Genomic DNA, 25,360 nt, shown 5'->3' on the forward strand with positions numbered 1-25,360 from the left:
TGCAGAACTGAAGGGGGGGGGGGGGGTATTTGAGACGTTTAGCACAGCGCGTATCGCCACCGCTTACCGCAGGAAGCCGCTGCGCATGCGCAGATCACTCTGCGGGCTCTCAATGGCTCCTGAAGCCCTCCACGACGTTTTAACCAGAGGGGCTCTAGTAGCGACCAGCCGCGTAACGACCAATCAGCACGTGCGCACTGGCGGTATGCGGTACGCGCTGTAGATTCCCCTGAAAAATTAGACAGATCTGAGATGTCGTCCCGTTCAACCCAAGCTATATGGACCTTCAGCCAGTCGGCCGAGGAGGTTCTCTCGGAATGCGGTCCCTGGGTGCACGATTCAGCCCACGTACATCGCCGTTTGGCTCGTCTACACCTCGCCACCATTGCCAGAGGTTCGATTACACAGCCTCGAAAACTACTCCGCGTAAGCTTTCCCGTCGCCTTGCCACAGCGCGTGCAGAACTAAAAGGATCCCCCGGGGGTACTGGAGAAGAAAGGGGACATCCAAATCGCGCCATGTATCCCCGCACACACCTGCCCGCAGGGGCCCCTCGCTTTCCGCTGGGCACACACGCATATATCGGGTAGGCGAGGGGGGAATTCGTGCGCTTTCCGTACGAGCCAAGTATCGCATCCCGTTAGGGGCCTTGAAAAGCCGGAAAGGCTTTACAGCGCACACACGCGCACACAAACACATCGCGCGCCAGAAGAGAGAAACCGAGGCAGTGGGCGAAATGGCGCACGCCGCCTTGCTTGCTACGCGGGCGGCCGCTGGTGGCCGGAGCGCATGACTGCGCTTTCGAGGCGAAGTAACGGCCGCACTATAACGATGCCGTAATAACAACAATATACAGCGCGCGCAACCTTCCAGCTCGCAAGCGTATACACACGCCGCTACGAGTTGTTCCTTTCCTCATAATCCCCCTGGCCCCTTACAGACTTTTTTCTCATCCGGGCCTCTTCGCCTAAGCCGGCGCGGGAGGGATTAAAATATACGGCCGGCCATATTTTTCCCCACGCGCTTATTTTTTTTTCTTCAATTTCCTCGCGCGCCATAACAGCCGCGGCTTCCAGGCACGCAGCTCCGCGTGGCCTCTTCATTAGCGCGTAGCTCCAGCGGACGCAGAAGCGCGCAGCGCCCGCCGTTCCCACATTAGCCGTCTAATGAGGGGGGAGTTGACCTCCCAAATCCTCGGCTCGCGCACCGAGTGCGCGCCCGTTAACCCTCTCCACGCATGAGGTGCACTTCCGCGCGCACGCCTCCCACAACTCTCAGGTTTATCCGCGTAAAGTATTTGAGCCACGTTCGTGTCGTAAGAGGGCGCCGAAGTCGCTCAAAGTGTCCGCGCAAGCGCGTCGGCAGCGCCGCCTAGGAAGGGGCGGGGCCGACAACTCATCGCCTACCGAAAAACAAACGCCCTGCGACGAGCTTCGAAGCGTTCCTGTCGCCTCCACATGGTAGCCGCAGCGCTTGTCCGGCTCTGGCTGTCCTCGCGTGATCGTTGCCAATCGGGCAGACTAGCACACACGCCGTGGTGCGAGCACGTACCGAGGTTCATTAAGGGGGCGTCCGACAGGCGCTTCTTTCCCGCTTTCGCTATAGTGTACAGGGTGCGAAAGGAAAAACCGATCGCTCCCGGCACGCATCGTATATCGTAGCAGTGTTTCGAAACAGCGTGAAGCATCTTTGGGAGACAGGTGCCGTTTGGATACAACGAACCGCGGCCGTGCAGGGCCCTTTCGGCACGCAACCCCATACTTGCGTTCAGACCTTGGCGCTAATGGAGGAAGGAGCCTGTGTGCGCTCGAGACAAATCTTGACGGTGAGCCCAACACTACGCGTCCGAGAGTGCGCAGTCGCGTACGTTGGCACTAAGGTGCACGCAACTGTACTTATACACGGTGCAACGCCAGTTAAAAGGAAAAGGTCTCATTTGACCGGTTGGTCCGATCGTACGTTGGTCAGCGGTACTTCGTCCGCTTGTCCGGCGACACGTTGCCGGTTGGGGCAGCCACTCCAGACTTCTTCAGACAAAACTGATTTAATCAAGACGAGACCGAAATACAAACACTTAAAGAAAAGGCGGTTTAAAGAAAGGCTGTTAAAAAAAGGCCGTCGAAAAGCGGCCGAGACTGGGACTCGGCGCGCTCCTCCCCGCTCTTTGTTTGCAGCGGTTTTTATCCCCTCGATAATTGGGCGGAGCTTTAATAAACCGGCTCTCGCCCAATTCCAACCAATACTGCTGCAGTGGCACTGCGCATACAAGTAGGCGGAGCCCAGTGCACGCCAGAGCCCGACTCTGGAGGCGCCACTGCTTAGCTAGACAGTCGGGGGTTTAAGGAGTCGTCGACCTTATTGTCCCCCACCCCCACTTCTATGTTTGTCAAGGGATCCTTTCAAGGGGTCGTCGGCCCCTTGGTCCCCGACAAGGCGGTCGCGGTCTTTCCCGCAGCCTTGGACGGCATCCGAAGCATCCGAAGCGCGCGACCCGCTGTCGCCATTCCTAACCCCTCCAGACGGACACGGTAGGGGGAAATTAGCTACTAGCGCCATAGGCTTCTGCCTTAACACCTCCCCACCAAGAATGTTGGGTGGACGCTCGCCGTACACACAACATACCAAAGCGCGCAAAAGTACAAAAGACCCGGCCGTGAACAAAAAAAAAAAAAACCCCGACAGCACACACAAAAAAAAACGGATCTCAACTGAGCACTGTACGAACAATATAAAAAAGGAGCGCTTCTGCGTCCTACTAACAATTCCAAGAGAAAACCTGCTCAGGACGCTGTCTGCATGCAGATGCAAACACAATGCTCAATTCACACATTTCAATTCCAAGCAGAGAAGCACAAATAGAACCCTCTGGTAAACTCCTGACAAAAATCATACATGGAACAACATGTCAATAAACACAAGATGAAGAAAACATTATGCTACAGAGTTTTCATTAAATTGCATATACACCGCAACACGATCCCAACGGGGGCAAGACAAATAACACGGCACTCTTCAGACGCGGATTATGTCCTCAGCTCAAGAACAGCTCACAAAGGACACAATCATCACACCCGCATGATCCTGTCAAGTCATTTTCACAGTCTCAGCTGTACACTGTTCATGTCTCCCCACTCTCACCCACTGCCTCATATTGCGCTCGAGCCACAGAGCATTTTTGCGCGTATCGCAACCTGGCAGTGGCAGAGTGGGCTAAGGCTGTGGACATTAGGCGCTCGTCGCCATCCACCAGGATCGAACACGCCGTCATATGCGGCGTCTAAGCTTGCGATCCACCTGTTGCGCCGACCCGCAACGAGATCGCAGCATGGATCGCGATACGCCCCTATCAGCGGCAGTGTAACTTCGCTCCTCTGAAGGCCTGGAGCGAATTCGCCGTCGCCACTACTCAGATCCCACTCATCTACCCCGAAGGCTATCGCGGTGTTACACGGGTCTGATTTTTCCGAATCAGAACAGCCTCGCCTACCCAGCTGTGCTGCTGGCTTCTCCGACACCGCTGTGAGTGCTGCGCATGGTCTCTGAACACACCTGTCACTTTCATCAAACCCTGCCTGGCATACTGATGCTTCGGTGGGCAACGAAAGGTCGTACTGGGATACCCGGCCAGCCGAGCCGTTCATACCGTTTTGCTCATCAGTGCCATTAGCACCACTACTAACATGTTCGGCTGCCTCGCCAGAGTTGGCTTGCACAGTTTCATCACGAGACGAATTTTTACCTGCAATGTCCGTGGAGCTCGCCTCCACCTCGGGAACCAAAGCCTGCTTTCCTGTGTCAACGCTCGTGGCTGACAGCACAATGGGCGGCTCCTCGGCGCTAGTGATCGTTTCACTCTCTGCAGGAACCACAGGTTCCTCCTTGCTGTTCTCAAAAGGAACCGACCGAATGCCGCTGCCGCTATCCTCATTCTTCGCTATCTCGATCAGCAATTGATCACCGCCTGTCGCGCTATTAGAGAATGCCTTTGTCTGTGCCGGCTCCGGCAGCACACTCGCCGCTCTCCGTGAGCGTTGCTCCTGCTGAATTCTCTTTCTCTCCTGCCGGAGATTCTCTTCAGCTATTGCCAATTGGCGCTTCAGGTCTAGTATGTAAGCGTCGCTTCTCTCCTTTTCTTTGGCTCGCTCAGCCTCTGACAGTTGTGCGCGCTCATGTCCACAGCGATAGCCATACCCACTTCGCCAACTGAACGTATCCATTGTGCCCTGGTTAACTCTAACCTTGCGGCTCAAGCACTCCCAAGGCAAGTAAAGTGAGAATGGGGCAACTCACTCTGCTGTCCAGCTGTACATCATGGCACTTGCTACGCAGCATCGGCAGGTTGCGTCCTTAGGCGATGATGTCCGGCATCCAGGGCTCACAGCAGGCCCATCACTTGCTCCCGGCAGACGAAGTCGGCAACCGCAGGTGCCGCCGAAGTCGCGGCGCTTGCACTCCGTCGGTATCGCTCCTCTCTCTTCTCGGCGTTGGCGTGGTGTCTTGGCTGCGATGCCTCTCACAAAGAAATCGCCTCACTTGGACCTTTGTCCCCGGGGCTTCTCACTAAGATGTTGCCCCGTCAGGCTTCCGGAAGGTACTGCCACCAACCGCTTAGCAGGAAGCCGCTCGGACGATCCTGGTCACGGCACCAGTTAAAAGGAAACAAATCCGAATATGGCCGGTTCGTCCGATCGTACGTTGGTCAGCGGTACTTCGTCCGCTTGTCCGGCGACACGTTGCCGGTTGGGGCAGCCACTCCAGACTTCTTCAGACAAAACTGATTTAATCAAGACGAGACCGAAATACAAACACTTAAAGAAAAGGCGGTTTAAAGAAAGGCTGTTAAAAAAAGGCCGTCGAAAAGCGGCCGAGACTGGGACTCGGCGCGCTCCTCCCCGCTCTTTGTTTGCAGCGGTTTTTATCCCCTCGATAATTGGGCGGAGCTTTAATAAACCGGCTCTCGCCCAATTCCAACCAATACTGCTGCAGTGGCACTGCGCATACAAGTAGGCGGAGCCCAGTGCACGCCAGAGCCCGACTCTGGAGGCGCCACTGCTTAGCTAGACAGTCGGGGGTTTAAGGAGTCGTCGACCTTATTGTCCCCCACCCCCACTTCTATGTTTGTCAAGGGATCCTTTCAAGGGGTCGTCGGCCCCTTGGTCCCCGACAAGGCGGTCGCGGTCTTTCCCGCAGCCTTGGACGGCATCCGAAGCATCCGAAGCGCGCGACCCGCTGTCGCCATTCCTAACCCCTCCAGACGGACACGGTAGGGGGAAATTAGCTACTAGCGCCATAGGCTTCTGCCTTAACAACGCCCCTGCGTTATGAAGGCGAAGACGTACAGGGAATGACATGACGAAATAACTGATGCACTGTAAGGCTACGCGGCATTAATATCGCGCAGTAATGGCGGAACAGCAGAATACCACGAGACAACTACGTATACACTTACACTTCAGGAGCATACTGTCAAGCGGTAGTGGCGACGGTCGAGAAAGAAGAAGACAGCCGAGGGCTTTCAAGAATATGACGCGTAGTGCGATGCAGTTAACATGGTTGAAGGTCAGTGCGGTCACAAGCAAGAGAATATGTCAGTATACCCAAGGAAATGCACCTGCATTCAAGGACAGCGAGAGACGTTGATCGACTAATCTTTGCACTTTAATTTTAGCGAAAAAAAAAAGAACACAATGGCCCTGTTTAATTACTTTATTCCGCACTAAGACCTCATTCTCTCAGTGCTGCGGCCACTTGGTCTTCGCACGCAAAGTTTCCAACTCTCCCGGACGCCAAATTCGCCATAGGCCCCGACAAAGGTAATTCAAAACACAGTAGTACGCAAGAACCAAAAATTATTCGTCAACCAGAGCCTGTCAAGCTCGTCAAAAAGAAAAAAGAACGGGATAAGAAAAACCTCCATTAACACATCACGAACATGGATTACGTCTGCTAAATCTGCGGATATCCACGTTCGAACATAGCCGAGTGTGCGTGCGATTTGCAGCCTGAAGCAAAAAGCTCCATGGCACTAAACTATACACCTTGCATACTGCTTTCGTGAGAATCACGGAGCAGGTTATATGCGCATTTAAATATCATTGTAAACACCTCTGCTTACGTTGTCGGATTTCTAGAATCTATAGAGAAACTAAAATTTCCTGTAACCGTGGATAAACTGTGTCAAAAGCCATGTACACAAAGCCACAAATCATGTACCCCCATTTTTAATGAAACTAGGATCCTGTACAAACACAAAGATAAACTAACAAGGAAAATCAGTGAAGCGTTTCATATCCACAAAAACATTGACTCGTACGTGAGCACCCCCTCTGCAACAGTTCATGACTGTGAACTAAAATATCTTGATTCAGGTGATTGATGTATCACTGTGGCTTTTGGTGTTGCCATGCGCTGTTGGTTGCCGATGGAGTATATTTAGCGTGTTGTTTCTAATAAACTTTCAGTTGATAGTCAGCGCCGGTCCTGTTGTCTTGTTCTTTCTTTGTCCCTCATCTCAGAGCTGTTTTTTTTTTTTTCCAGCTGTGTGAACAGCAGAAGCCAATTTGCGCTATCAAAGGCAATCTAAAATCTCATCTAGTACACATGACCATAAGGCACCATACAGAGAATGTTTAATAATGTTAAATTACTCACTCGCGCGCAGTAGCGAAATGCTCTGGTTCGGAAAGCACTCCGCTGATTGCGTAAACGGACCAGTTTCATCCCAAGCTTCGCATATTATAAGTGCAACAACACGCGCCTGAGCAAACATTGGTCGACGTCTCTGCGAAACCAACTACAACGGATCACGAAAACCGAAAAAAAGAAAAAGAAAAACAACCAAGAGACGAAGTAGGCGAACTGCAAGCCCGTAATCCGAAATGAATTTTGGCAAGCAAAACTTTCAAGGACGTCTCCTTCAGTGCACGACGTCCCCCGTAAACTGAGTTTTCAACCAAGCGCCCAAATAAACAAACTTACTGCCCCTTGGAAAGGGAGGCTCTGAATGCAGTTCATTCCAGCAGCTTATTTCTCTTACGGCTGATGTCAGCTTTCAAAAGTCCTCCCAAAGGCTAGGGGACGAGGCTGCACAGGTACGACGGAATTCCAAAGAAATAAACCAAAGAAAAGAAAAAGAAATTCCTCACCGAACTCGCCGAAGACGAAAACTTCACCCGAGGAGTCATGGGTGCACACGGCGCGCGGCAGGGGGGGGGGGGGGGGGGGAAACAAACAAGACAGTTGGTCGAGTGCGCAAACACGAAATCCACTTCGGCAGACGTCAACGTGTGTGTGTATACGTATGATCTACGAAGCAAAGCGGCGAAGACGCCGACGCACCACCGTGGGCGCTCTTCTTTGCACGGCGACGCGCGGCACAGGGCGACGACAGCCGAAATTGAAACATGGACGGCGCTGGGCGGAGGAGGACGCAAGCAAACACAGCGATGTCTCCACCAAATGTCAAGCGCGCAATATTGCTGCTAAGTCGGGAAGACGGGAGAGGACAGAGAGCAGCAAATCACGCGCCCCGCAAGAACACAAACAAACAGCCGCCGCCGAGCGGTCCGCAGGTTTTCCAGGTGACAGGCTCGAGCACCTCACGAATCACTCCAGTCGACGGTGGCACGTCACGGACGAACACCAGAAGCCCCCGCACAGCAGGAGCGCTTCGAATCCCACGGCGCAGCAGAAACAAACGCCAGCAGAGAGCATGGAGCGACTGTCACCGCAGAACCACCGCGGGACAGCCGATTGCGGGAGAAGAGGTCAGCCGGAGCGGGGCGGAGACACTTAGCGGAGGAGCGTGTCAGTGGAGAATACAATGAGGTGGAAATGGGCGCGCCTTGGCACACACAAACACACACACTACATCGAGGAGGAGCAACGACGACCAGGTCCGTTCCGTCGACGCGGCTTGCCCGCCACCGCGACAACACGAAAGAGCTGCCGTGAGCGGCACACCACACGCACGCACCGAACGTGGCGTGGGAGAGGGCGGGGTAGGTGCAGGGAGAGGGGGAAAAAGAAAAAACGAAAGCGTGCCATCGGCAGCGCGCGCGCGCGGCCCGGCCTGGCAGCAGCAGCAAGCGGCAGATGACTCGTTCGTCGTCGCCGTCGCTGCCGCCACGGTTCGTCGGCAAAGAAGAAGGACGCTGGGGAAAGAGCACGAACGCCCCCATACCTGGGCCCGAGGCTGCTTCCTTTATCCGCAAAGCGGCGACGGCATGCGGGCGAGAGGAAGAAAATGCGACGGGAGAGGCATTCGTAACAGCGGCCGACAACCGCCTGCCTCCTTGGCGCGGACGACGCAACGGAGCGGCGAAAGTGAAATAGCGACATAAAGGTGGCCGCGCGTGCCGCCGCCGGGAACCCGTCGAGTGTGGTTCCTGCAGCGGCGTGTTATGCGCGGCTGCCCGTGCGGACGCGACGACGACCTCGCCCCGAGCGGCGGTGATGAACGGCGGCGATGCACGCCCCCGTTCCAGAAGTAGGGAGGGGACGGAGACGCTTCGCCCGCTGCCCCCGGGCCGATGCGGGCGGAAGAAGGAAGGACACGGGCCGAGTCTAAACGAGCCGCTAGACAAATGGTTCCGCGAACGGGCAGACGAGGCTCGCTCGAGGGGAGTGGGCGGGGCACACCCGGAGGCGAAGCCGCCGCGTGACGGCTGCGTTACGTCACGTTACGCTCGCGTTTTCTGACGAAGCAGCGAAACTGAGCAAGAAATATAGAGCTGACGTTTTGCTTTTGCTCTCATGGGGTTTAACGTCCCAAAGCGGCTAAGGCTCACAGAACGACACAGACCTGATCTGATTGATTAAGAGCCTGGAATTGGTTGGCCTGCGCCACAAAATGATGCGAACCGAGAGAAAAGCCCGCTTGCAATGCAGCATGTGTCACGACTAGGAGTGCAGAAGCTTCGACGCGAAGGCGCCCCAATAGGTTCGCGATTGGGTAACCAACAAAGCTCTTCGATACTTCAAACTCCCTGGCGTTTATGAGCTGTGATGCCTAGTACGTTAACCTCACCTACACTCGCACTTAAAACCGACGCAGTGAAGCTCTCACGAGCATCCTCAGCGCGAGGGCAGTTCCATGCGTTCTCCGCGAGGGACCAGCAACAACCAGGCAAGACACTACGCGCCGAACCTTCGGACCTTTGAATGCTTTCTCAACCCGTCGGAGGCAACATTATTGTACGCCGCTGCGATCTCCGCACTAAGCGTATCAAGCCCGAAGCCTGTCAACGTTATTACGCCGGGGACAACTTCTCTAAGAACGGCTCGCAGACGGCCTGCGTGGAGTACCATATCCTGACACCCGTTTTAACGCGATGACGTTTAGGCGCTCAAGTCGCAGAAAACCCGGCGTCGTCGCCGTCGTTGACCGCGAGCGAAAACTTCACGAAAAATCCCTACTGAAGTATCCAGAAGGCAGGTGGGCCGCCTAGGTCACGTGACCTTGCAGCGTCATCACCACCTGCCCTGCGGATTGTGAGCAAACTGCCCACCGTGTCGGGTGGCAGTTAAATTCATGACTGGTCGCTCGGAAGACCAACCTGAGTCCCACAAAGCCTTACGAACGTAAGGAAGAGGATGACCTTCTGCATTTATAGGTATTAATTAATTACACTACCGCGTCGTACCCTTAAGATGGAGCTTAAGTGTGCCCTCAGGTTTTTTTCCCCTGATTCATTCCACTTCTTTTCCCAGAGCCTTCATTCCTCTAACGGATTTCGAAAGTGGCGCAGACAATACGAGCATCCACTGGGCGGCTCAATGCCACGAACTGGCATTGACAATCTCGTCACATCTCCCCACAGCCAACAAGGGAGGGGGACTTAAGTAACGGTCGTACAGATCCGCGTAGGCGGCCCCGTGAACAATGAGAGCAGCGAGGCCTTCTAATTGCGAGCGCACACGTGGGCCCGGACGATAGGGATCGCAGAGTGGATAAAAAAAGAGGGCCACGTACGAGGCGGAGGGGGAATTATTCGCCGCACAGACCTCTCGTCCTTGGGTACCAAGCCTCGGTGGAAGCGAAGCCATGCGTCATGGCCCCAATAAGCACACTCATAGGGGGACCTTATACGGATCACGCGCGGATAAATGCACGCACGGTCCCTCCTCAGCGCCACAGTGGACTCGTGTATACGAGGGAAAGCTTGCATCGTGACGTTTCCTCGCGACAGGTGACAAAAAGGAGGAGCAAACAAACACGACACGCCGGGCGCAGTCATTTGACGCAAAGAGTCTTCGGCGTAACGCAACTTCCTTGCCACCTGAAGCACCCGAAGTGCATGTTCTGCACTTGCTACGGAGCAACTGGCCATGTCGGCTCAAGAGCGCGCCAAGCCTCTTCATTTTCTTTTGCGCAAGGACACTCATCCGGTGTGGAAGGAAGGGAGGTGGGCACCTGGACGAGTCCTCGGGCGCGCCACGGGCGTCAAACAAAACAGCGCCAGGCGGCAGACAGCACAAGGCCGACGTCGGCCCCTTCTCTTGTCCTTGTGACGTCCACGCCTCGCGCGCGCCTGTGGCTCTCGCATGCATTCGCAACGGCCGACAACGAGACGGCACAGAGAAAAGGAGCAGTCAACCCTTCTCATTCCACGGCGGCGGAGCCCGCGCTCACATCATCGGGTTCCGCCGCCGCGCACCGTCGGCCGGCGGAGTCTCTCTCTTGCACGGCTGGCCGCGCATTTATTGAAAGCGAGACTGCACACCCGAGACGGGCAGCGAAAAAACGAGCTTATCACACGCCAGCTGCCGCAGCAGCGAGGCGCATTCGTATAATGCGAGTTCTGCTGCCATAGCCTTCGAGCGTACGGCTTTAGCATGAGAGACAAGCCCCGCCGTCTTGCAGCTTCGTCGAGCGTGTGCGCCTTAGAAGAACGTGCTGCTGATGCTCTGCTGCGCTTACACTTGAACAGCGCCGTGAACAGCGAACAACAGCCCTCGCAGCCGAGCACAAAATTAAGTTGAGACCGAGAGGAAGGAATCGAAATCTCGAAGTCGCACACGCGAAATTCAAAGATGGATGAACCGTTTTCGAGGAGGAGCCAGGAGAAAACGCCGGGAGAGACAGACAACGGAACAGATGACATGTATTGACACGTCCACATGCGACACATAATTCTTCTGGTGACATCGTTCACTCATTAGGCGCTTTTTTTTTAGCATACCAGAGACGTATTAGCGCATACGTATACCGGTGCCGGTTACACACGCACGTACGTCTCCTCTAATACGTCTCCGGTATGCTATAGAAACGTCTATTCACTTCTTAGCCTGCAGGCGCTCGAACGGGATCCATCTTCGCTGTGTCAAAGCGTCAGATTAAGTTAAATTGTAGCTATAGGCGGCGACTATAGCCCATCAGCGGAGTTGTAAGGACTGAACAGCAGTCACAACACTGCTCATATTTCGGGGAACCTGTCAGCCGCCATTTCGTGAACAGCCATACCTACACACGGCTCACACTTACGTACGCCCGAGATGGGTGGTTGCAGACGAACGAAAAACTGATCGCAATCGGGCTTTTTGATCACCTAGCAAAGGCAGGTGAACGTTGACTCTCAACTATTCCGGGGCATACAATCATTTTAAGTTCCACCCACGCATGATACGTACTCGAATACGCCAGAAAAAAATCTCGTCGGCTGCATCGCAACAGCCACCTCGTCCACGTAAAATATGAATGGTGGCTCTCGGGCTAACAGTTTGCCGACAGCACACACTCCAGCCAGCAATCGCTGCTGCTAAGCACAACGCGGCTACAGTGCAACAAATATATTGCGCGCTGAAAGGTTAATCATTGAGTACTGCTTGGACGCAAGGCTCGCTCGCAGCAAGGAGAACAGGCATAATTATGCGCCAGTCACAACGGAGCACTATCGTCAGTACACGTAGATCTAGCGCGGCTTTTCAACGGACACACGTCAAGCAGGTGAGAGAGAAAAAAACAACAAAGGGGGGCAGGCATTGCCCTTTACAACACTATCGTCAGCACAGCAGGCGCACTGTCTCCACGGGCGTCTACGAGCAGTCCAGGGCCCCAACAGTCCACGACGTATAGGGAAATGATGCGGCGCATGACAGAACGCGGTAGAGAGGAGAGGCGCCACACCTACGCGACGGGGCGAATCCCAGCGCATCGCGGGTCGCCGGAATGCGGCGTCGTCAGATAGACAGACACGGCGACGGGGTCAGGCCGGCGGAAGACAGGCAGTAGTGCGCGCAGCCGGTACATACTCGCATCCATCAGAGTAAAAAAAAGAAAAGGGAATCTGGAGCGCGGCGGCCGGGGCGAACGGGAGCCGGCCAGCCGGAACGTTGCCGCCGCCGCTGGTGGTAGCTCCTCGTCGCCCGGCGGCTGAAGCGCCCATTTCCGACCCCTCGCCTCTCCGCACTGCCTCCCTGCTGATGTGCGCGGCACATCACCGGCTGCCACGCACTACGCGCATCACGCTACCACCGGCACCAGCACCGCCTCTATCGGACGCTCCAGTTTAGAGAGAACGCATCCCTCGCCACCACCGGGCGCGGAAGGAAGAGCAAGAATACGATCGCGGCACCAGACCGAGCGATGAACGGCCCTGTCCCGTCTGTGCACACGTACACGACACTACACTAACCCCCTTCTTCTTGTAGCTGCTACGTGAATATCCACACACGTGCATGCACAACCGGCAGTATACCGTATCTTTGTTCCCATTCGTCCGCATTCTCTTTTTCCTACCGTAAGCCATGTGAACTTCCACAAATTCACATGACTTGTCTCTCTCCTACGCGCTTCAACAGTCTTCCACCGACCAAGCATACGGAAGAAAAAGAACAAAAAAAAAGAGACGTGCTTTTAGAATGTCGGCTGGTGCAGAGCCCCGGAAGGGTACACCGGCCCAGGAAGGGGGAGAGACAGGCTTGCTGTTCGCCAGTGCCGCAATTTGGGCGGCGGCGGGGGGCATTTCTCTTTCGCCTGACGTCCCGGAACGAGATACCTGGAGTGGGCGGTTCCTCCCGATCGACGCAGGCGCGAGGAAAATCGGACCGCGGCTGCGATCCGGCTTCGATGCTGCGCCGCAGCCGCTTTGAGCCGCTTCCGTTCGCCCAACTGAGAAGCCTGGAAATGGAGGCGATGCGCCGGAAAAGGACCTACCTGCAAAGAGAAATGGAGAGACACAATGTCACTCGAGCGATAAAGTGCGGAGATTACTCGTGACTACGTGCATACAGCTGCAACTTAGCATAAAAGGTGGTGCACCTCACCGTAAAGCCAGGCGTCACAGGGATGCAAAAGTACAGCAAGCTTTATTTTCACCCTCAGCGGGGGCTCAGTGGCTATCGCCTCTGGCTACCGAGCACGGAATAACCTCTGGTCGAAGAACTGAGCCGTGCACAACGCTGTGCCTCGTGGCTGACAGTATTGCTCTAGAGCGGCTAAACCTAATAATTTTCGTAACTATGTCTTTCTCAAAAAAAAAAAAAAAAACGCTGTTGTTGTTGCCTCTTAAAATATGACACATAACGTTATTTGCCTTCACAATGCCACTAACGAGGCTCGCTCGCACGATGAAAATTAAGCACTGTTAGTTCTTCGTCCTGTATTGCTAAAGCTGTGACCTCGAGGCGGTGTAAAGCTGCACGACCTTTACGGGCAGTGCCGCTCCTCACGCTCGTTATGCCACAGCCGAGCTGATGTGGTGCCTTTAAAGGGGCTGCGAAACACTGCTTGGGAGGATACCGGCTATACTTCAGGCGGATTGTTTATGTCACACAGATGCTGACTTAAAAAGAATGACAGGAATCGATACACAGGAACGGGAGTTATTCAATGAAGAAATTTCAAAATACAAGCAAACAAAACGCTGCCCTCAACTCGATTTTGGCGAGGCTTCCCACTCCTATTTCGATCTCCCAATAACGGCAACAAATCAAAACAGCCTGCCAGAGCACGTCGCGGAAGTTTGCACTCCATGGTTGCCTGCTCTCTGTAACTCCTTCTTGCTGAGACTGGCAGCGTCGTTTCCATGCCAGAGCGCCCCTAGTGATGTATTTTTATTTTACTTGCTTTGCAGGGCTTTTACCTAAGACGAACAAGTTGTTTTTGTTGGTCTAATATAGAACACCGACGGGTGACAAAATGTGATTCTATTCATTCACACAATTTGCAGTATATTTACTGTTTGTCCAATCAGCTCGCGCCAGGTGATGTTATATCCGCTGCTGAAACCCGCCACTGTGTGGGGACACCATCAGAGCCATGAATTTGTTTTTGGGAGGACACTAAAATATTAAAAAACGAAATATACGCGGTATTCCCGACGCTAATAGCACCATTGTAACTCACTGCATGCGATAAACAGTCAACTAAGATTGTGTTTCTGGGCCCCTTTAAGTCTACTCACGTAGATGCGCTGGTCATGATCGTAACGTTCCGCTCAAGAAGAAGGCGAAAGAAAGAAGAGAGAAGGGAACGAAAACGTAGAGAAAGCAGATTTAATTCGAGACAGATGCAGTGGACGCATAAGGTTATTTTCTCACAAGTACACGTGTCAGATGCGACGCTTAGTAATGCATCGCAATCAAATTCTCTCTCTATCTGTTTCGCACGCACGCACGCACATACACACGCACGCACACGCATGCGCACGCGCGAGTAATATATAGTTTGCAGCTTGATGTCACGCTGCTCAGCTTACGCGAGGCGAATGGAAGCGTCAAAGGGGGCACCTAGCTATTTGAAATGCAATCTCTATAGCATATCATTTCATGCTGAACAACAGTAAAATAGAAATAGCATCTTTTCAGACCGATTGACTTGGGATGACAATGTAAATTAAATAACATAATGTCCAGGCTTTCATCATGAGAATCAGCCGACGCCACTGGCTAGAAGGGGGTTTGTCGCCGCTTCGTTCTTGAGTTGTATCCGACTACATGCTCCACTGTCTCAGTTATGGCACAAGTGGAACAGTTCGGGCAGTCCGCTAGCCCAATTAAACGTAAGTACTTGCGCGTGAATGCGGTATTACTAATATTCCCGGAAAAGCACAGCCGGATCATATAGATAGATTCCAGGGACACGCAAGACCTGCGCGCGGAATCGCAGGAAGGCACACTGAAGTTCACGCTGAGGTTTTATTACACTGCAGCACGAAAGCAGCCACTTAGGCACGCGTCAAGGCGACGGACGGAAGAAATCTCGAAATCGCGCAGCAGCACTGTACGTCCGTGCACTGTGCGGCCCTGTCTTCAAACTCCGTTGTTTCTATCGAAGAAGGGCGCTACCGAATGGTGCACGACTTATCTCTCAAACCACCCCGACAGAGGAATAGGGACGGCCTCGCCACTGCCGCCGCAGCAGCAGAGATACCCCCGCGGAGGCCAGACCGCCATCGCGCACGACGTTTCCCCTGGAAACGACTATTGTGATCTGAGAGAGGCTGCAATAAAACAGAAAATAAAAGGCAGCCCGTCGTCCTGTAAGCAAAGCTGTACAGAGTCGATACAAACGCTCCGCGTGCAGCTAATGCTAAGCGCTCCGCTCGGCAAATGAAAAGCACGTACACAGTATACGCTCCGCGCGCTTTCTCCATGCGCGCCTATTCAACGGGCGCCCACGAGCGAAAGCCGGCCAGTCTCCGTATAAGAGCGGCGAATCGGCGAGAGCCATCTGAATGAAAGGCATATATACGGGGCTTATCTTCGCCCCCGCCGTGCCGCTGGTGCTGTCGCTGCCACAAATGCTAATGCAAGAAGCCCCACAGCGCCTCCGAGGCTAACGCGCTGCAGAAACGAATCTGAGGAGAGCTAGCGCCAACCGTCAAGGGAAACAAAACCAAGAAGACACGCAGCAGCGGAGGAGGAGGAGGAGGAGGAGCTCAACAAAAGGAGCGGAGGAGGAGGAGAGGCGCCGATACGCCGACGCTTTCTCGCCGTCCGGTGGGCGTCGGCCGAATAAAAAACGAATAGCGCCGGCGGGGGCAAGACGAAATCGGCCGGGGCGTCTTCCGAGGTCAGAGCGATCTGTGCGCGTACGCGTGCGTGCGTGTCTGCCGATAAAAGAGCACCACGAAGCACCGCCGACTTTCATCTACGCGCAAAAGGCGGCGGCGGCGCGGATGGAAGGAGAGGACGTGGGGGAGGGGATGGGTAGACGCAACGCGCGCGGTTATGCGGCGGCGGGAGATTAGGAAAATGGAGGCTTCCCGCGCTCGACGAGGAGAAGACAACGCGGCCCGCGCGCACACGCGTTGACTTCCTAATAACGGCCGATCGACAGATAGACACCCGACGACGAGATTGAGGTGCGCGCGCTAGCTATCGCGCGCCGCTACCGCCGGGGCGGCGTCGTCGGAGATTGCGGCTATATAAACCGCAGATCAGAAGCAGCGATAGAGCGTACATATCCGTATCGCGCACTCACCCAGCATATTGTTGCTTCACCGACGACGGGAAGGTGAAGAAACCGTGTCGATGGGACACGCGTCGGCCTTAAGAAAGAAAGAGGTTTCTGACAACGCTGCGGTGCACAGCAGGCCGGTTTGCCTTGTTCTGGGGATGCACGCGGGTCTGCGTGCGACGGTGGCTTTGTGGTCAGGGCGCTCACGACGCTGCGACGTCCACCATAGCCCATATGTCGCTTCGTGTGGCTTTAAACCAAACAATTTGCATGTATGTCTGTCAACAAGGATAACTTTGGAGTTGGCAGCGCACACCTGATGTGTTAACTGACATTCCAAAGAACAATTATATACATCACCTGCAGTACTACTTTTCAAATGCTGCCTTCATCCTGCAGATGTTACCCAGCTGCAAGAGGGTCGGATCAACACCACGCTGCATATAGAGCCATTAAATGGTCACTGGCAACAATTCCATTCAACTCCTGTGTAAAGATGGATCCCGTGACTCTCTTTAGATATATGTGCAGGCTTGTCCGCCAGTGAAAGCTGCAATTATTGTTGAGAGATTGATTTAAAAAATTTTTTCGCCACTCAACTCAAACTAACGACCACAAAAAACCGAAAGGGACCCCGTGATCGCAGTTTCTAGGCTACGCCACCAAGAAACAAATAAAGAACTGTCGTTACGCACAGCAGCTTGCTAGTGAAACCGGCCGGCGATGGCAATACCAGTCCATTTTATTACCATTCCTAGCTTAGTTTGTCCGCAGTGTCCGTTTAAACCTCACCGTGCAACGCTGCGGTCATAAACAGCAGCGCCGGAAACTGCCGCCTTTAGAAATAAATGCCATTAATGAAGCTTTCTCGCGTGGCATGGCGCGGAAGTGGGGCTCAACGTAAAGTCCCTCGACGAGAAGGGGCTTTAGCTCACGCGGCGCTCGCTCGCGGCACTGCACGCGCGCGTGCAAACAAAGAGAGAGAGAGAGGGGGGGGGGGAAGGAAAGGGTGCGTGGTGTGGCGGCGGCAAGAACAAAGTCAGTGCCGTCTCGTCGCGTGCGCCGCCACCTGTAGCTCCTTCTCCTCCTCCTCCTCCCCTCCAATCACGCCGGACAAGAGCGGCCCAAAAGGGGCGCGCGCGCCGCCAATGCGATTACCGCCACGGCCCCATTGTGCGCGCGCCGATCCATCCGGCACGCCGGACAACGGGGGAGCCACCCTGAGCGAGCAGGCAGTGAAAGGAACGCGGCTCGCCGGGGATATGTGCCAGGGATGCAGCAGCGCCTTGCTGTTGCGTTGGGATGGAAGTCAGGAATGAGAGAGGTGGGAGGTATCGGTGAAAGCCCCCCCCCCCCCCCCCCCCCACACACACACACACACTCCTCCGCTTGCGCCCTGATCAAAGAGAGAGGAGGAGGCATTCCCAAAAGAGAAAAAAAGAAAGGATGCGCTCGTCGGTGCACGGCAGAGCGGCCAGGGTGCAGCAGCAGCTGCCCATTATTGTTCGGCGACGCTCGATGACCGGACCGCCGACGAAAATATTAATAGCGGGCATTTCTGCGAGCATCCCCCGTCTGAGCATAGCCCCATGCATATTAAAGCGATGGCTGTGTTGTGCACTCTCCCGTCTAAAACGACGTCGCAGTGCGGTAGTACTCCGTAACGGAAACCGACCGTGACCGGCCATGAGAAAGTGGTCAAGGCGGGCCACGAACCAAGTGCCCTCGAGCACCTAGAGAGAGTGCGACATCCACGGTAACGTGACCCCACCACGTGACGTGAACGAGTCGGCGTCGGCTCTCTCTCATGAGATAATGAGAGAGGTAGGAAAGAAGCGAGAGCTCGAGTTGTCACTGATTCAGACCATAGGAAAGTGACATGTATGACAATTTTCTTTTTCTCTTCGCTGCACGAACAGGCACGTACACAGCGATGACGGCATACGACGTCTTGTAATTCAACCACCTTCCGGCGCTCCGACCGCGAGGTGTGCAATTACTGACTGAAAGTTGAGGAATCGTAAAAATATGGGCCAAACAACTGCAACCCTTCACCACAACGGTTGTTAACTCGGGTCCCAGTTCACCCGTGAAGCGGAGCAGAAGGCAATCGGACAAAAACAAGCTGACGGACAAAAACAAGCATAAAACTTGCAGGGCGTACAGCGTTCTTTCGGAAAATGCAACTGCCTTTATCGGGCACGTTACGGTACCCGGCCAATCCTCGCGCACCGCATTCTCCGAACAACCGGCAGCGATTAAAGCGCAAATAGCCACGTACTGTGGATAACGCGACGAGAAAAATGCGCGGCATGTACAAAAGAAGTGACGTGAGAAGGGGTGGCGCGCCAGCGTCAGAGCGGCCGCGCGACAGCGACAGGGTAGACAAAGCAGCACTGCACCGAGAAAAACACTGTTATATACTCTGACAAAGCCATGAAACGTATAGTATATGTAGTATAAAAAAAATGGAACTCCCTGACTGGTACTTCTGGCGTGCCGACAGCAGCGGAAATTACGTCCGCAGTATAGAGCGCACACAGACCCCCGTGTAACTGCGGTGCTTTAAAAATCAGCAGAAATGAAAAAAAAGCAAACAAAAAACACTATGTCCTTCGCCAAATACTGCATTTTCACGCAAAGTACAGCGAATAAATCGACCAAGAAGGAAATGAGCATCAACTGAAGCCCTGTGCCTCGAGTTTGATATATCAAATGCAATTCCCACTGCCAAGGCAGTTGGTATTAAAAGCATCCTTCAGACACTGACTTGGATGCGATACCATCGCCACCGTAACAGAAGTAGCTGTTTTTGACATCGCTGTTACGTTCACCGTAGCAGCGTCAGCCCTAGAGAGCTCAGCGTTTTACTGACGCAACAGCTCACTCTCTTAAATCTGATAATTGCATTAAACAGGGAAAAAAAGGTAGATCTTTCATGTAGTTAAAACCGAGTAGACATGCGAAAGCATGCGAGTTCATTCTACGCCTCTTCTTTCTGGCATCCGCATGTGGACGCAACCGCGTTTCCCACTCTCCATCTTCAGATCCCCTCTCCACTCGGCTGCAGCCGGCGCGACGCCCTCCTGCCACTGGCTACAGCTGGCGCGACGCTCCTCCGAACTTAACCGAGCTTCCTCCCATTGGCTGGAGCTTGCGCGACGCTCCTCCGAACTAACCCGAACTTACCCGAGTTACTCCGAGGCTGCACACAAGGGTTTGACCACGTTAAGCAGTGCTTCCACACTAAACCGTCGAGAGAGCCGGGGGAGCGGAGGACCAGTGGCAAAACCACAGGCCCTTAAAGGGGGGCTATTCGGTATATATGATCGCACTGCAGACGGTATAGCGCAGCGATCGGAAGGCTACAGATTGCAGGGATTATCGCTGTCGTCTCCACACAGACCTGAAACCATAACGTGCACCGTGCGGCCTCAATTCCGAAAGCCGAAGAGATCCGAGTGGGTGCCTCAGAGCGCTTAATTCCCTATAAACCACTGGGTAACTGCATGCATAACGCTTCGGGGTCGGCGACGAACGGCGAGAACTTGGCGCGTGCGATCCGAGGTCAACCTCAGTGCCACGGGGTCCGCACCGCCGGTCACGCAGGTCGCATACATCTGTCGTCCTTGGGGGCAGGAATCCGAGAGGTGATTTATCGATCCCGATGTCGACCGCTGATAAGCACAATGTGTACATACGTGAAGAGTCCCTCCCCCCCCCCCCCCCCCCCCCAAAAAAAAAAATAAACAACAGCCGCACGTAACAGCCCAGCCTCCAAAAGCCAAATGCGTCGTAAAACGAATAGAAACAGAAAGGAAAAAAAAAAGCTAGACGATGCAAATATGGGCTGAAGGATGGGCTCGAGCACGCGATGTCCCTATTCGTGGGTAAAGGAAGAGAAGTCACCGTGCCTGCGTACACACGCGCTGAGAGACGAAACGTACTCGTGCGCCGGCTCCCAAACGAAAATGGAGCAACCACATACAGTTTCTATCCAACATTACGAGAAAGAATCGGTCATGTGTATGAAACGAGCAAGTTTCAAAAAGACTGAGACAAGCAAAGTAATGACGCACTCAATCACCAGTCTCATCGGAGCTGCAAGCACGGCGCTCGAGACCCACCAGACCCTTTGCAGTAAAGAAGCAACATACAAAATGGTCACGATTTTCGGCACACTGATGGGCACCCCTGTCTGCTACCGGCCTTTATTATTTGTGACACAATTACTAGAGCCGCGTGCTAAGCTCTTAAAAGTTAAGCAAACCTGGCGTCATGGTTAATTTTACCCACTTATCTACACCAACCACCGCTACTGCAGGACCGACTCCAAGGACGGGTTTATAAGTGCATGTTTAGCCCGCCTCCAAGTTTCAACGCCGCGTTATCACCGCTTTCTCGCTACGCCGTCTAGCTGACCTATTCAGTCCGAATCGTTCCAGCCGTATAAGGCTATTTAAAACAAACAATGCACCACTTCCTGCTCAGCGAGAACAGGCTGAGCGAATTTCCGAGCGAATTCTCCGCCAAGCAGGAAGAGGCAGTAAACAAGCGCGTCGCCATGGGTGATGCTGCATCGCACGTCAACAACGGAAGCGAACAGTTCGGACGAACGGCTTTTATCAGCGCTGTAATGATCGGAGGCCCAGCCAGCGGAGAACGGCGAGACAGTCAGGCGTCATCAGGTATGCGGCCAAAAGCGCTGCTGTTTCTCGGAGAAGACGCAAGGAAAAGCTGGCCTGGAGGCGGCTTCTGGCTCGGCGTTTGCGTGGACAAAGGCTCTAATCCCCTTTCGCCGGCGATGCTGAATGCGGCTCTGGTGCCGGACTGCGTTCCTGGGGACTGGCAGCGGAAACAGGCGAGCCAGACCGGCGTCATCAGGCTACTGCGACGGAAAGCGCTGCTGTCCGGGGGAGACAAAAGAGACACTGCGTGGGGCAGCTACTGGCGACGGCGTCGGCGTACACAAAGACGTCTAATCCCTTCGCCGGGAAGGCTGAGCGCGGTGCTTCTCCCGGACTGCCCGTGGACTGACCGACGAGACCCAGTGGCGACGACGGCGGGGCGGCGGCGCCGCTAACTCATTACCCGCGTGCGCCCTGGGCAGCAGACAAAGCCGAGGGGCGACACGGCTGATTTGTCCCTTCCACCGAACTGAAGAGGTCACCGGTGTGAGCGGTCAGCGCTCGCGTCCCCATCGATCAGGATCGTCGCTCAGCAGCAAACGACCTTTGGGCCTGGGAAAACAGTTCGCGACTCAGAGACGCCAAGTTCCTCCTTGCCCGTGTATGTGTGTGTCTGTGCGGTGTGCGGTGCCACGTGGGGAAGGCGGAGCCTAAGAAGACGCTGGCGGCCCATTGGACGCTCAACCAGAGATCAGATTCCCTAGCTGGGTGCTTGGGGAATCTGAACTGCATTTAAGCAGCCATCTGTGGGGTGCCAGATCGGATCCTCCCTCCTTTTCTGACTTTGGTCTACTTGCTACTGTACAAAATGTAGAATAAACCGTTCAAGCTTGAATATTCCTCCCGAAGGCTTCCCTCCGTAGTCTGCCTGCTTCGCCCTAATGCGGTGAAGACCCTGGTCCCGATTACCCCGATCACATCAACTGGTTGGCAGCTGTGGGATGGTCTGCGCGGCGTCCTGGCTCCGGTATGGGTAAGTGCACGGTCTTGTCTCTTTTTGAGTTTTGCCAGGTTGTACATATTTGGAATTTGTAGACCTAGGTAATGGAATGTGGCTCCAGAGATTGCCTGGGAATCTTCTCTGACCACTAGTAGAGACTAGCCGTCGCTTGGGGAGCAGACATGGACTGGAAAAAGCTGCGCAAACCGGACCTGGTTTTGATATGCGGGAAATTGGGCATTGATTGTGGTCGATCCGTAGGAAACCGCTCTTAATTGAGGCAATTGAGGCAAGCGGTGCAGACGCGGAGGAGATAGTCGGATGTTGGGAGTACATTCGGGAGGAATTAGAGAAGGCACGGGAACAAGAGAAGCGAGAGAATGAAGAAAAGAGGAAGCGTGAAGAGCAAATGGAGATCGAGAAAAAACGGCTCGATCAAAAGCGAGAAAGGGAGCTGCGGGAGCTCACGCGTCAACTTAACCTCGTAAGAATGCAAGGAATTCGATCTCGATTAAGTGTTTTCAGGACAGGCGGTAATATCAGGACTTTCCTTGAAAAGTTTGAAGGAACTTGTACGGAGGAGCAGCTGGACCAGGGTTATTGGTCAATAATGCTGCTGGGTGTCCTCCCGTGTGAAGTCGCCAACATATTAGCGCGCCTGTCGGACGAGGATGCGAAAAACTACGCGAAAGCTAGAAGTGCGCTCCTCCGAAACTTCGGACTTCCCGCAGAGGTCAATCTCAAAAGCGAAATTGACGGTGGTCAGGTGTACCACGAGAGTGTCGGAGACCGACTTAGGAGCTCCGCTCAGTCGCCGGAAGACACGGCAGCTGCTCAGAAGTGCCGGGAAGGGGCAGATTTGGTCCCAGAAAGAAGGGTCACTTCGGCAGCGAGGACCGAGGATTTCGGTCACGAAACTAGCAAACAGTGCAGATCCGCAAGCCGCGAGGGCTCTGGGGATAATCAGGACACTAAGGCTAGCAAAAAGTGCATATCCGCAAGCCGAGAGGGCTCGGGGGATAATATAGGCACTGCTAGCAGTAAGGAAAGGTGCAGCGCGGCGGTTTTGAGCCTGGAGGAGCGTGCACTTTCCGGGAAGAAGGCGGCCGTCTCTAACCCTGAGGCAGATGCTCTGTTGTTAAGTGAGGTTGATTGCTGCGATCGAGAGGGTAGCACACCGGACAAAAGCGCTACGTTAGCCGAGCAACGTGGTTCAGGTCAACTTGCAGGCCGGAGCGTTAGTGTCGTAGGCTCGAACAGCAAGCCTCGAGAGAGCACATTATGCCCAGGAGAGAGTAAAGTGCCGATGAGACAATCAGATACTGTGACATGCAGTGACTCGCCGAAAGCACGAGCCCATTGTTTAAAATCAAGTGGGAAATGCGGCTCGGTGCTGTGTCAGAGAGAAGATGCGGAGGGTGAGGACACCGCTAGAAAGGGAGCCGCGCAGGGCCGATCTGCTAAGGCAGTTTTCAGAAGGCGGCCGCGCGCAGGGAGAGCCAAGCGAAAGGGTGCTCTCCAGAGAACAGACAAAGTACGGGCCAAGGACACTGTAAAGCTAAAGGCCGGCCAACAGTGTAATCGGCCGAGGCGGTCACCGTGGCACGCCAGGTGCAATAGGCACAGCACAAAGGCAAGAATGACAGGAAGGGTTCAGATAAAGCGAAGGCCACCCGACCCATTGTGGCGACCCTGCGGTTGCAGGACGCGGAAAACTTGCGGCAGGCCACAGGGAAGCATGCACAGCTACCACGCTAAGAAACGCAGCAGAACGCGTTTCAGTGGCAGGCCATTCTTGAATCGAGAGGGGAATGCTCGTAGGCATTGCTTTCATAGATCGTCCCCCTCCCGCATTCTTTTCAAGTCCTGCTCAGGTGGTGGAGACGCGCGACCGGGGTGCGAAACAAATCAATGTCGCGTGGCGTGTGGAGCCCGAAGAGGTGAACGAGCACTTAAGCCCTTCGGCTTTTGTCGGGTCTCGGCGGCCCAGGCTACTGTTAGTCTGCGACCGCGCCGAGCGCGGCTGAAGAATAGGACCCTTCGTGTCGCGACGCGGGTTGTTAGCAGATTCCGAGAATAGAGTCTCTGCTGTTTGCTTTTTCTTTTTTTGCTGCTGCCGAAAAGGTTTTGAGTATGTGTAGTTTTTGGTATGGTCATTAACTTTTGCAGCAGTGGTCTTGCATTTCTTTTAATGCTAATTGTTTGACAATGCACAGGTAGTGCTTATGTATAGCAGCGTCCGCTGTCACGCGAAAATACTGGAAATACGGGCCATTGTAGGACACTGGCATAAGCACCCGGAGTCTCTTTGTTTAAGGATTAGACAGATTAATGTGAGTTGGGCTCCGATATTGAGGGAAGCTTTGCCAGGTTGAGCAAAGGTGACGGCACTATGCGGTCATGCAAATGAAGGGAAGTAAGCACGTTCGTAATTTTAGTGGCAATTGCGAGTTGAACTCCATTACAAAGAGGGCGAGAAAACTGAAACGTGAGGGCCTCAGCACGTGTTTTCTCCGTGGCCCTATTGGAAGTGCTTAAAGTTCCCGAGAGAAAAAGTTTGGATTTGTTTCTCCGCATTTGCATCCCTGAAGCGTCACCGTTTTGTTCTCTTTGTCGACTAGTTGGAGCGGTTTTCTTTGTTCAAAATTCGGAAGCGAGTGGCTTCCATTACAAAAGAAAACAAAATTGGCTCAACTAGGTCCGGTAGGCCAGCTTTCCAGGCATGCGCTTTCGAGCGAGGGCTGTGGTGTGCATCAAAATTTACAGCCTTAGCTTGACCTTATCTGAAAACCTGGCAGTTCTCTGAGGTTGGCCGTGTGCTGCCCTGCTGGAGGTATGGGCTAAGCGTAGGCCTGATCATTAATGCTCCATTTCGAGGACCACTGCAAGATGTGCAGGGCTTCCTGGCCGACCTGTCGAGCAGAAGGACTCGGACACTGACGTACATTCGTGGTGCACCGATCAGCTGCAACCACTTCGTGACGTCTTCTTGGCGGCGGACGGACTGTAATGATCGGAGGCCAAGCCAGCGGAGAACGGCGAGACAGTCAGGCGTCATCAGGTATGCGGCCAAAAGCGCTGCTGTTTCTCGGAGAAGACGCAAGGAAAAGCTGGCCTGGAGGCGGCTTCTGGCTCGGCGTTTGCGTGGACAAAGGCTCTAATCCCCTTTCGCCGGCGATGCTGAATGCGGCTCTGGTGCCGGACTGCGTTCCTGGGGACTGGCAGCGGAAACAGGCGAGCCAGACCGGCGTCATCAGGCTACTGCGACGGAAAGCGCTGCTGTCCGGGGGAGACAAAAGAGACACTGCGTGGGGCAGCTACTGGCGACGG

General features: G+C 54.3%; 1 protein-coding gene across 3 annotated transcripts in view; it reads right to left on the minus strand.

Moving 5' to 3' along the window:
- RhoGEF3 (Rho guanine nucleotide exchange factor 3) overlaps window positions 1-25,360 on the minus strand; it is a 355,331-nt gene that overhangs the window by 263,580 nt on the left and 66,391 nt on the right. The window contains exon 2 of one of the 3 annotated variants that reach the window (XM_089544804.1): window positions 12,999-13,156. The exons of 1 other annotated variant lie outside the window; for it this stretch is intronic. Coding sequence is in view for 1 of the 2 variants with exons in the window: in XM_089544802.1 (XP_089400928.1) it covers window positions 7,146-7,184 (39 nt within the window). In the remaining variant the exon portion in view is untranslated. Of the gene's footprint in view, window positions 1-7,145; window positions 8,197-12,998; window positions 13,157-25,360 lie in introns of those variants that run through there. One more of the 3 variants, XM_089544802.1, reaches the window with a different exon arrangement.

The sequence above is a fragment of the Amblyomma mixtum genome, chromosome 5 (genome assembly GCF_055824585.1).
Source record: "Amblyomma mixtum isolate Tamu chromosome 5, ASM5582458v1, whole genome shotgun sequence".
NCBI lineage: Eukaryota > Metazoa > Arthropoda > Arachnida > Ixodida > Ixodidae > Amblyomma > Amblyomma mixtum.